Source organism: Lutjanus erythropterus, chromosome 20 (assembly GCF_056507025.1).
Source record: "Lutjanus erythropterus isolate fLutEry1 chromosome 20, fLutEry1.hap2, whole genome shotgun sequence".
Taxonomy (NCBI): Eukaryota; Metazoa; Chordata; class Actinopteri; order Lutjaniformes; family Lutjanidae; genus Lutjanus; species Lutjanus erythropterus.
Window position 1 is genome coordinate 16,192,539 of NC_139336.1, and position 13,578 is coordinate 16,206,116.

The 13,578-nt window shown below is 39.2% G+C and overlaps 1 protein-coding gene across 2 annotated transcripts in view; it reads right to left on the reverse strand.

Annotated features, from left to right (window-relative positions):
* Positions 1 to 2,488: 2,488 nt before the first annotated feature.
* LOC146308287 (protein FAM163B-like) overlaps positions 2,489 to 13,578 on the reverse strand; it is a 31,422-nt gene continuing 20,332 nt past the window's right edge. For both annotated transcript variants that reach the window (XM_084746602.1, XM_084746603.1), the window contains exons 2-3: positions 9,277 to 9,392; positions 2,489 to 3,111 (exon numbers count right to left, since the gene is read on the reverse strand). In XM_084746602.1, the coding sequence (XP_084602728.1) occupies positions 2,674 to 3,111; positions 9,277 to 9,369 (531 nt within the window). In that variant the 5' untranslated portion in view covers positions 9,370 to 9,392 and the 3' untranslated portion in view covers positions 2,489 to 2,673. The remainder of the gene's footprint in view (positions 3,112 to 9,276; positions 9,393 to 13,578) is intronic.

Below are 13,578 nucleotides of genomic sequence, written 5' to 3' on the forward strand. Positions count from 1 at the left end.
GTTTAAAAAGTAAGGAAAGCATAGCATTGAGAACTGTGTGTGTGTGTCTGTGTGTGCATGTGTGTCATAATGTATTTGCAGGGAAGCACATGTCACAAGAGGAAAAACTTAAAACAAAATCACTCACTGTTTCACCCTTTGGGAAAATAAATGAGCATGATTACTGATAAAATCAACAAAGACAGAAAGAGATAGAGAGAGAGAAGGGTACAAGAGCGTTTACCATCCATTTTGGGGGGGGGGGGTCCAAGATGGACAATCCAATCAGCTTCAAGCCCCTCACACAACCACCAGCTTTTTTTTTCTTGAAATCAAGCAGTAAATAATTTCACTCATTAAACATGTGTCCCGTGTCCTTAAAACTCCAGTTAGATTATCAGCCCTCCAGCCAGGCCGGTCAGCCAAGCGCAGAAAATAAAAACGATCCCAAGAAGGAACTCTCTGAGTACCTCAGAGCAAGAGCAAATATTCCTCAGTCCAGCGAGTCGAGAGGAGAGACAGAGAGAGAAAGAGACCGTAGCCCATGTTATGGCCTGTTAAATATTTATAGATGTGCCTTCAATGGTGATTTCATCTTTAGCCCATATGAATTCATATATCAACAAATCAGAGACAACACAAGGAATGCAGTGATGAGTCCACAAAATGAAACTTCTGTGAAGAACTAGAATGAATATCACATTGTTAAGTTAAGTGGTCACTCTTAGAAATAAAAGTACTAACTAACTGTAGTGTTCTTCGACTTGTCCCCATAGACCCTTTTACAGCCGACAATCTGCGTGCATATTTCGACAACAGAAGTAGTGGTCTCCTCCACTCATCTAGATGAGTTATCAGACTGCAAATGTTGAATTAAAAGTTTAACCAGCACCAAAACTGATCAAAAATGCTCGTGTTTGCAGCACCCGTTGATAAGCTGTGGCAGTCTGCCATACTTCTGTTGCCAAATTGCGCATGCAGCTTGCTCGCTGTTTACAACCTGTAAAAGAGCCTACAGGGGAACCCTTTCATAAAGGTTCCACCTGAAGCCTTATCAGAGGTTTCTACTTAGGACTCAACATCCAGCGGTTCTGTCAAGAACCCTTTTACATTCCAACAGTCTCATGTAGAACACAAACAGGTTTCTACTGAGAGCCCTTTTATATCTCAAAGGTTTCATCTAGAACCCACCCAGGGGGATCTAAAAATAGATTTTTAATATGGGTTCTACAAAATTATATGAAGAATCATATTATGTTCAACTGATGAGGCAATGATGCTTAAACAAGCAAAAAAATGATCAACTATGGCAGAACACAAGTAAAATGACTTCATTAATGGCTAAACAGTTAAATATTTGAGGGTGAGGATCATTTAACACTCATGCTTTCACTCAAGTCTTTCCTCCAAAAAGCCCTAGTAGAACCCTTTTACCTTCATTTATGTCTAAGAGTATTGCCATAAAAACTTCTTGCTCCTCTGACTGCCACCTGCAAGTCTCAAGACTGTGATATAGCATTTATCAACAAAATAAACATTTACAAAACAGCTGCAAAATCACTCGGAGTTTGTCATGTAGTCTGGTTGGGCCTTTCTAAGCTTCAAAATGGATTTAAAGGTAAAGTGGCACATGGAAACTAATACAATCCCTTCACCCTTTACAATAAATGTTTAAAATGTTATTGCAACCCACCGCTGGGTTCAGTACACATACAGTTGGGGTGACAGACTGTGTTTAATTGTATGGAATAAGAATTCTGGTATAACGATTGATCGAGTTATACACACACACACGCACACATGCATGCAAGCACAGTCACACAAATGCAAGAACCCATCCCCCTTTGGCACCTAGTCCACCCTGCCTGCAAGAGCACAGAGGTCCGTCTCTGCTGACGTGTAGAATACATATACACACTCAGCAGACACTCAGAGAAACCTGCCTCCCGTCAAACTGGAGACCTCTATGAAAGGATGTGGAAAATAAGCAGGGATGTCCATCTTCTGTGAGCCCTTTATGTCTTAAAATATTATGGCCTAAGTTAAGTCTATCCAAAATGTCTGTGAGTGGCAGCTAAAACACGACACCCCCCTCCTTCCTCCTCTAGTCTAGCGATATTTTATAATCTCTATAATCTGTGGATGGAGGAACAGACAGATCATCCCATCATAGGAGGGGGAAAACACTGGACTTCACCTAATCATATTTTGTCTGTAGCAGCTATGGCAGAGAGAAAATCCCTGCCGGTTATGTCATTTTGACATGGCGGGAATCTGTCTGTCTTTCAGGCCATGGGTAGAAGAATCCAGAAGAAGTCGGGCTACACAAACTTTATCAAATCGTAAAACAAACTCCATTCTTATCATTAAAAAAGAGCTATTCAAAACAAAACAAAACAAAAAGTTTATGTTATTGATAATTTAACATTTTTTAAATACTTTAAACTCTGCACTGGCCCATGTATAAGGTCCTGGACCTGAGCATAGTACCTTTGAAAATCCTGTCCTGAGAGTCCACCGTTCTGCAAGAGATGACCAGTAGAACAAGACCAGACTAGACTGGACTAAACTGGTCAATATAACAAAAACACAGACTGACTTAGGCCCAGTCCAGCCTTGGTCATGCCTGTCCAGCCTAGGCCATCCTAGTCACGCCTAGGCCGTCCCATTTAAGCACAAACCGGCCTCGCCCAGCTAAACATCAGTGCTGATGCTACAGCTGCGTGTGAACATGTCCCTCATGGTGACTGAGCGGGCTAGGTTTGGTTTACGGTAATTTGAAATGTTCACTGGCACTGGCAGGTCCAGATCCTGCTGCTGGACGCTGCGATAGCTGATCCGGTCCCCTCCGTTCCTCAACCCATCTGGCTGATGGTGGAGCTGCGGCTGAGGGGGCTGGAGGTAGAAAGGCAGCTCATAGTGCGTACAGGACGGACAGAAGGTCTGTGAGCGGGTCAGTTTCCTGGCCAGTGGAGGGGTGGAGAAAAGGGCGGGGCCATTTGGGATGGAGGAGGCGGCGGCCGTCGCCGCCACAATGTTGTGATTGGAGTGGACCGGCGGGAGGCGGGACGTGACAGCAAAGTCCGGCTCCTCCTCCTCCGACTCGGACTCTTCCTTCTTGCAGCAATAATACTAGTGGTGGGAAAGGGAGGAGGTGCGGTATGGAGAGCAAAGATGAGAGGAAGAAGGGAGGAAAGGAGGGAGAGGCAGGGAGAATATTAGGACAAAAGGTACCAAATTATGCAAAATGTAAAAGACATGAGGGAGAATTAAAAAGAGGTATAACAGAAAGAACAATAACAAGATGGGGGGCATTTATTACAGTGAGATCGCAATGTCTGCAGTATCATTCAAAATATCAAATATCATTCCAAATTACATATTACAACAATATAGCTTAAACTAATATATCTACACATTTATCAACAACATAAGACTATCACATTAGTCTATGGTTTGCTTTAGGGTGGGTGAACTGGCTTATAAACATCTATATTTTATGCTATTTTGTAATATATAATGTATACCTCCATATACAAATTTTCTCCCAAATAACATACTGTAAATTTTGAAATGGTGCAAACATATGATGATCTTAGAGACAAAGGTGAGAGGTAACTAAGTACAAACACTTTCAGGTATCTGTACTTTATTCTCACATTTTGAAAACAGACTCTAAAAAGCTATGTAAAAGATGCAACAAGATAAAAAAAAAAAGACAAGAGACAAAAACAACATAAAAGAGGTTACAATGACCTAAGAGATGTAACAAGACGAAACAGAGGACGACTCCAATGGCCTGCTTTTTACTTTTATACTTGTATGTGTCAGAGCCTGAACTTTTGCTGTTTTACTTGAGAAAAGAAGTTGAATCAGTATTTCTTTTTTTATTATTATTATTTTACAAAAATATCTGTACTTCTACATGAGTGAATAATATGAGTAATTTTGCCATATTTGCTTATAGAATTTGATGTATTACTGTATATTAAACTACCCAACAGAATAAAGTAGTTGGGGCTGGTTGATATAGACATAGGTAGTTTCACAAAATATAAATACAATGAGATTTTTGATAAATAATCATCAGTAATGTGGATGACTAATGTCTTAGTGGGTAAAGGCAAATAATAGAACAGCTAGAACAGTCTCGCAAATTCAAAAAATTACATCACTTTGCTGTAATGTAGCATTAAAAACCAGGAAAAGACGACACGTATGCCATATCATCCAAGACATCCAAATCTAAGATGATATCTGGTCTTATATATATTGCTGCCCTAGTTTGCACACTCAGGACAGAAAGCCTGCATTCATTCAACATCCTTTAGAGGGAGGATGTCTTTCATAACTACTTCAGCCCCCTATGTGTCATTTCAGTGAAGCTGCTACAGTTTGATGCAAAAATGTTTTGTCAATTATAGCTCCAACAGACTTCACAGAATCCACTTCTCAGTGCAGAATTTGTGATTGCTATTTCTGGCCCTTAAAAATGTAGCTTTCACATTCATTCCTGGCATCTGGCCAACTCATACGAAGCCATAATTTGGGCATCACTTTTGATTTGACTGTGAAATAAAAAAAAACCCTAGGAACTGTAATCAGTTGAAAGGATCATATAATTTCTACTCTAGCTGTGTTACTTTACAGTTTCCAGTTGATGTCTGTAAATGGACTGCATTCATATAGTGACTTTATCCAAAATGCTTTACTGTTTTCCTCTCAGTAAACCAATCAGGCGCACACATCGATGGCAGGGAGCTACCATACATGGCCCTAGTATAATTGTCTTGTTCAAGGACACTTGGATACATGGCTAGGAGGAACCAGGTATATGAATCACCAACTCAGAGATTAATGCTTTTCCTGCTGAGCCACAGGTACTCTTCTCAAGGTGGTTAACATCTCAGCCCCCTTTTTTAGAGCTTTTGAATCCCTACGTGCATATCATCCAAGTAATAAATATAGTTGGCTATCATTCTGATTTCAACAGCTTTTGATTTTTATTCTTTGAAGGACCAGGTCAAAATAAATCACTTATTTATCTTTAATTGGAAAAGATTTTTTGCTTTTCCTCTTGATTACTTAAATAATTTTAATTTATTTTTAATAATTATGAGGTTTGTAATATTTTTGGAACATTGTGAATGTCTCACTTTGGACTCTGGGTCATTGTGATGGAATTTCTCACTATTTTTCACGATTTTTACAAACCAAACAATCAATCAATTAATGGAGGAAAATTAGAAAGATTAGTTTTACAGCACACTGCTGTATTTGAAACTAGTGTATAGGAATTAATGAGCAGAATTGGAATGAAAAATTCTTAATGATTCCTGTGGAATTATAATTTTAGGACTGATTCTGATTTGGAACACATTATCAATACCCAACCCGAGGAATAAGCCAGTATGCACATAGAGATTATCAGGCCTATCCTGACTGTTATAACATAACATTGTTTTAGTTGTTGTGTTCCACTGAAACTCCATTAAGCCATATTTTTTACATTTGAACCAAATGACTCCATGTGATGCGAAAAGACATCTTGTTGTCCTTTCCTCACTGAGACTCTTGTTTCTTGTTTGACTGACAACTGAATTCTGAAGAGAATCTTATGTTCACTACAACTTTAAGACACAGCACTGTGTTCAGTTAAGATGGACTGACTAAATTATACTTGGACACGGCTCTTGTGATGTTTCTTACAAAATAAATTTGAGTATTTGGAGCAAAGTCTATAAAAAAAAATACTCTGAGGAGCTTTTGAAACTGAGCTCGAGCAGGAATTTGGAATTCTTTGATGAAATTATTATTACATTCCCTCAAGGAAAATTATGTATTTTTCATGTCCCTAGACTGAGCTGTTCAGATCCAAATCTTTTGTATATTAAAGCCAAAGTAATGATAGTACTTTGTGATTCCCAGATGTTCAAATTAGAGCTACGTGATAACAAGATTGAGTTGCTCTCACACATATTTTCGGATGAGTTTCAGTGTTCAGTCCCATAGGTGTGAAAATGCTTTTTAGTATTTAAAAGGTGTGTGATAGCAGCAAATTTGAAGGTGATTGTAACTCTGCTACTGTGAGCTTTGAGCCCTGAAACAAGAACAGTGCAGCTGGGTTTTGTCAGTCCAAACCAAAGTGTAGTGCATTGTGATTTTTAGTGTCACCTTCAGGGCAATAATTGTTAATAAGTAATTTTCAGTCTTAAAACACATTTCATTTAAACTTGGAAGAAACACAAAAAAACTCACCAAAAACATCTTGGCTTGTCTTAACACTGCTCCAACAATCACCAGCTACAGTTTGGTTGAAATAAAACCTTAAATTCACCGCTGTAGTTGTGAAAATATTGTGAGAGGAGCAGGAGGGAGGTCAGAAATCAGAGAAGCAGCAGAGAGAAACTGCCTTTAGAGCCAGATTTTCACATCTACCACTGTACAGAAAAAGGTATATTTCAACTGAACCATAGTTGGTGATTGTTGGAAAGATGAACCAACACGTTTTTGGTGAGTTTCATTTTGTTTCTGTTGAGTTAAATGAAGATGATGATGTTAAAATTACCATTTTTCAAAGGGAGTCTAGTGAGTTTGGTGAGAGCGATAAAACAGCTATTTCTTGTTAAAGAAAACATCTTACTTTTTTTCAAAAATGCTCTGTCTCTACTCCAATCCTTTCCATAATGTTGTCACTAACAGTCTGAGCCTGCCAATGGCAAAAACAAGCACTTTTAATGGATGTACTTTTGACGTTGCACTGGTGCCTATATTGGTTAGAATGTACTTTGTTTTGCTTTTGCCAGCGGCACCAATTTCTGCCTACTGGACCCATTTCTGTCCCCATTAGTCACACAAAAATATGGGAAAATAGGCTTGAAAAACGTATAACCCTTCAGGGGAATTATGTGCCATACTATTTCTTGGCTCTGAGTAGTTGTTTGACAACCAGAAAATCTCCAGGAAATTACTAGTTGAGGCCAAGAGAAAGTCCAGCACATAACCATCCATAAAACATCAAATTGTTGTTTTTACACTCCAGTTTTTGTACTGAGTAAACAGACGAGAGGTGGATGTTGTCACCGTTTGACAAAGCCAAGCTAGCTGTTTCTCTGTCTTCAGTCTTTGTATGAAGCTAAGCTAACTGCCAGCTGTCTGTCGCCTTATATTTAATGGACAGATCTGAGAGCAGTATCAGCCTTATCATTTAACTCTCCACCAGAAAGTATATAGGCATACTCCCAGAAATGTTAAACAATTCCTTTAAGAAACTGACAAAAATGTACTAAGCATAGGTCCAATTCTAATTAAATGTCTTGGATATTCCATTTTACAAAAAGATTTGTAATGCTCCACTGTAAGTCAAAAACGGTGAAATGCACAGGGGATTAGTTCAGTGAAGCAGAAAGTATACAGTAAAATGTGAAACAGAAACCAAATGCTAGAAAGCTGGCTTTCTGGTGGATTTATCAGAGTGATGTTTTGGAGTTTGTCAAGCGTGAAACACAAAGCAGTCCTTTTCACCTGACTTCATTTTCATTTTATTCTTACACAGCATAGAGCGCCTGACCAAGACGGCATAATGACATTTTTTCTTTTAAATTACCACAGTGTGATTTCCATGGTAGAAAATGAAACTTAAGTCTGTAATGCGATCAAAGAAATGATTTGCTAAACTTACTGGGCTCAGACTGAGGCAGAAGTGCAGTTATAGTGAAAGCAAAGTGCTAACACATCTTCATTTTTTGCTTACTGGAGTGGAATGAAAAGTATTGGAGCTTTTTTTTTTTGGTGAGTGCAGATATGGCTTTTATTCCTCACACAGTCTTGGATATTTTCTATTCTACTAGCTGATGAATACATGATTCACCTTAAGTTTCAATAATGATCTGTCCATAAATTGATGGCCATCAGTCAGTCTCAGAGTTCCAAATACCGTTAGTGGCCGTATGGATGGCAACATCAGTCATTTGAACCATCAGTCCAGCACTTTGGTCCAAATTGAAATATCTCAGCAAGTACTGGATGGAAATTCATGAAATGTGGTTCAGACTAGGGCTGCCTATAGTCGACTAAACTGTTAATCAGTGATAAGAGTCTTAGTGAACCAAGTTTTCTTTTATCCATTAGAAGCAGAAAGGAAAAAATAAACACTCAAACACCATTTGGTAGTTTTATCTTGTTGTTAGGGCCAGGATGAAAGTATCGGGGGTCGTTGGTACGCAGACCTTTTCTCTTGTAACACAGAAGTCACCAGTGCATTGTCGCTAACTGTGCAGTAGCTGCCATTAACTTGTTGCTCAATTAGCAGTTCTATTAGTTGAATTTTTCTGGACAGGAACACATTGAATTTCAAAACAACTCAAGAGACTTCAGTAAAAATTTGGTGAGAGGCTTTTGCCATGGGCCAAGAAATAAATTGTTTTAGGTGCTGAGGACATCTCTAGAGTGCTAAATGTTTTGGTTGGAAATCAAATTTTGATGATCGATCACAAGAGTGATCCTGCAAAATCTGCTGTGAGAAGTTAGCCATCAAGGCTTTCTGCCAGAAAGCCCATCTCGGTCAGGTTTGGGGGGAGAAATGGCTGTTCGCAGAAGATAGCTTTCAAGGTTTCTGCTAGAAAGCCCTTCTTGGGCAGGTTTAGGGGAGAAAATTGTAACCGAACTCTGAACTTTTCCTAAGTTCCGCCCCTTTTGGAACCTGTGTCAACTTTGTCCTTCCCTGTTTCCCATACTTATGTATGCTATACTCTACTTTAATTTATGTTGAAAAGGAACCCAGATTTTGAAGATGGTTGAAAATGATGCTGAGGGAGCGAGCTAATCTAGCTTGTTTGCTAGCATTTTGTTCTGTAGCAAAACACAAGCTAACTAGCTGGCTAGCTCTACTTCAATCATTAACAAGGAAGTTAGCTAGCATTTTGCAAACATTAGTTAATTTAAGATATGACTATGTTTCTTTTACAGGTCCCAGAGCAACCAGTCTTTTAACCATTAACCATTTCAACCACCAAAATTAGGTTTCAATTTAAACATAGATGGGCCTTGCACAAGCATGTCTAAATACAGGAAACAGGAAAAGAGAATTTTGACAGAGGTCCTGCTGGGTACCAAGATTGCTCAACTGTTATTGGAGCACAGAGCCAAAAAGGTTTGTACTTAGGAAAGGTCAATTATTAAACACCATCTTATGACTATCAACAAAGTGCTACACTCAGGGACAACCTTGCAGCTCTGCAAACTCTCAAAATGAAGTACAGCGAAAGCAACAGAGGCTGAAAGCAGCTGTAATCTCACCTGCAGCCTACAGTAGCACAGTACTGCGATGATAAGGAGTAATATAACAGTAGCTAGAATTCCACCAGTGATGACCACTGTCCCGGCTGTCATTCGAATGGCTCTCCATCAACACCCTGCAGAGAGGAAGAGGAGGGATGGGTGGGAGGAGAGGAGCAGAGACAAGAGTAGAGAAGAGTAGATGAGGGTAGGGAGTGAGTGAAAGAACAAATGACGGAGGAGAAAGCACACAATTCATCAGTACAGTGGCTTCATTAAGTAGATTATAACTGTGTGTCATCTCAGTGGTGCTTATTGAATTATCCAGCAGTTAGGAGACATGTAATAGAATCAGCCTACAAATGCTGGGATCTCAGGCTGGAACACATAGAAAAAAAGAAGTGTGAGGAGGAGAGGGAAAGCAGCAGTAAAACGAGTCGCTGAGATGACACGAAAGCAAATAGATAAATGGATAGTGGGAGTGAGGACAGCTGAAGTGACTGAAGCAGGTGAGAGAAACAAAGGCAGAGTGAGCAGTGAATTGACGTGGGGCAGGAGAGAGAAAGAGGTAACAGGCATAGAAAGGGATTTGATGGATGGATATGAAAGTGGAGATACAAAATGATGGAGGGGATGAAGAAGGTGGAGTGAGAGATAGATGGTGGAGAGGTGAAACATAAACAGGGTAGATGGAAATAAATGTGGATGAGAGAAAGAGGATCATGATAAAGAATCAAGATGATTGGGTGACTAAAAAAGATAAAAAAAAAAAAAATGAGTGGGATGAAATCTTAAACCAAGTCTATGGTTGAATGACATTCAAAACATATTTTATGCGCACACCCAGGACTCACAAATGCCTGATCCCAGAGACTGCTGTTCATGCCCATTGCTTAAAAACTACTAAAAAAAGAAGAAAAGAAACAAACCTGTGGGTCTTTGGTAAAAAAAAAAAAAAAAAAAGAAAGAAAAAATGCAATCTACATATTAGCTGTTATTCAGTTGCTCCTGTGAGTAAATGTTAAGTACTGAATGGTGCAAACCTTGCAAAAGAGACACAACATTCACAATATAATATTAATAAGGCTACAAACACAACTGTTAACAGTAAAATGCCTAAATACAGTATTTGTATCATTGCCAGCATGCATCGAAGACAATAATACCATATGAAAAACAAAATCTTATAACTATATATATACAAAAAAATAATAATATCAGAATGAGCACAGCTGAGTCTGCTCGATGTCACAGCTGATAGTGAGTTATGGCCTTTCCTGCCTTTGCTTTAAAATATGAACTGAACTGCATAAAGTAGAACAGTGTATACCAAGACTGAGCAGGGCTTCCTTAAAGGGATAGTTTGGATTTTTTTGAAGTGGAGTTGGATGAAGCACATTGCATTACCTACATGGTCGACAGAGACACAGTTTGGAGAAGCAGCAGGAGTACAAGTACATGTTTGTTCAGTTATTAATTTTTCTCTCAGCAGCACAGTGTTTCCCAAACTTCTTATACAGTGCACCACCTCAAAAAATAATGAGCCCTCCAAGTACCAGCTAACTGTTTGTGCCGTTTAGTGGTAGCAGGTGCTGTGGACACTTCACTCAGTTCACTGTCATCCACTTCATTTTCAACAAAGCAACTTACTGTAACTTATTAATTTCAGTTATCACATATTTTCATTTGAAAATTTGCAGCATTTTTATTTGAGTGTATTTTTGAAATAATTTGAAAATCTGAACAATCCCTTTAATCAAATGACCTCCTGATGAAACAGGAATTATTTAAATGCCTTGACCTAGGGAATATGAGATGAAGGGAAGGAAACAGTCTCACGATGAAGTCAAATTTGAAAACAAGGTGACAAAGATATTTTTCAATTTGCTATGATTCAGCAATGAGCAGACAGAAAAGAAACTGACACCGGAACAGAAACAGAATAATGAGGTATTGTGCAAAGCAGGTAGGCCATGACCTTCATTACATCAATCAGCATGAAACAACCGGCGGTAGAGTTGTGGGTGACCTGTGAACTCTGACCTTAAATCAGAGCTCACAGCAAAGACAAATGAAGATGTTGACCTATGGGCTGTGAGTGCATCTACCTATATACCAATCAATCTATATATCTCTCTGGCATGCTGCCCTTTTGTGGGTTTTACAAAAATCCAAGCCATCAAGATTAAATTATTTTGTGGATATTTGCTACAGTCTGAACACTGAGAAATCACATGCATATAGAAATGACTGGGGGCGAGCGCTACAGCACATCATAAGAACATTTGCAGAAGTACAACTGACTTGAGACTGAACTGACCTCATTCTCAGTTTATTAGATCAATGCTTCCCTTTAATTACCTCTTTTCAGTCTCTACAGCAGCTGGATTACTGGAAGAGGCCTCGAGCCTAGAGGCTTTAAATATTCATTCTACTCCTGAAAGTAATGTGTGCATAAATCACAAACATTGTGAATGTCATTCAAATTGTCAAAAGTGGTTCCTTTGTTCTGCGTTCCCTTCACTGTGAAACAGGAAAGTATTTGAGGCTGTCAGATTACTGAGGAGTTTGTTCCATGCAGCAGCAGCCAGTGTGTGTCCATCAAAAATACACTGAACTGTTACTCGCTCATAATATAATTTGCTGCATAACAACAACAGTTCAGGAGTACAGTTCCACTGTAAATCCTGTGTGGAGGATAAGCATTTTTGCACTGGCATCAGTGCGTCAACTATGACAGAATGGTTTTTTTCTTGCCACGGTGACAAAGCAACATATAAACAATAATTACGTTTTATTGAACTTTGCAGACTGAGAGAGACTTTGATGCCCACTGCAGAGCAGAAACTTAAACTTGGTAGTAACTCAGTCTGGCAGTAAATGTACAGTATATGTTACACTGTGTCACATAATAAACACTGCAGCTTCCTAAGACCAAATAAATGTGTCTGTTTCTTAAGTGCTGGAAAAGTGAAGGGGGTTAGACTCCTAAGCTGACCAGGATGTTGAGCAAATGCTAATGCTAGCATTGTACTTTTACAACATGGGCTCTGGTACGTTCATAACCCTCTCAGAAGCTTTGTAATCCAGCCTTGAATGGGAGTGTCTTCTTTGAGACGCTGTAAAGTAAATCCATAATTATAAATTCACAACCCAGTGTCTTCTGTGATTATTTATCCAATTTTACGTGATGAAAACAGTGGCGGTTGTTTTTGTTGGTGTGTTTTTAACTACCCATCATTAAGCCTTGGGTTGAGTCTGCCCAATGTTTGCTGGGATGTAGCTTTAGCCTCAGCCTTTTAGCATTGACGTTTAATCATGTATGCAGCCATTAAATTACTTAGTATTTCAGAGGGGTTCTTGTTTTTGTCAGATGGAAACATTAAAAATCCAAAAGCTGATTCAAGGAGTTTCAAGCATTAGCTTACGATACCTAGCTATGCTTATGAAATCATCCAGTGAGAGTCTTCATTTTAGTTGACAAAATCCATGGTTGTCAACTAGAAATGAGAAGCTGCTTTTGTTAACTTCTTCTTTGAATCAAAAACCCATAGTGTTTCAAAACTTACTGATTTCAATGTTTAGTCTGCCTCCATTATTACTGGAAATTGCATATGTGCAGTGCGAGAATGGAAAGCTTGACAGACATAGCAACAGTAACTAAAGAGGGCTGGGCTTAGTGAAGGGTCAGTTCAAACGTATAAAGTTTTTTTCCTCCAATACATAGCTTAAAATTGTCTTGCAGTGCCCTCTTGCCCTCATGCCTCGCATGTGTCACTGACTGTGCCCAGACATAGCCACACAATGATAATAATAATAAAGTTGTCACCCAGTTCCCAGGTTTAGTAACATTTTTATATATTTAGGGAAAATGCTGCAGATACTTGACAGATGTGGGTACAGGCCTTTTCCCCTTCATTACATCCGCAATCTGGAAGTGTCATAGGACCACACCATCACACTGCATTGTGGATAATTGCCTGAAACTGAAAATAGGCCAGCAGGCTTGTTGCTAAGCTATGACTCAATGGTGCAAGCCATTATCAGCAGCACACACACACAGCAGTCAGTATAGGCCTGTGTTGTCAAGATGTAACTCAACTGTGACATGGACACACCCTAAAATAGAAAAGCAGGACTGCTGACACAACACGGAGAATCCTGAGGTAAATGTAAACCAGCAGTCATACTATTTCCTGTTTACCCAGAATGCAATTTACATCGACTGTGTTCCAGTTTCCACTTCCACATCCTGGTGCAATCAGCATCCCTCAGCCTGTACATGCGAGTGACTGACAGCTCTGACCTTCCCACCCTGAAAAA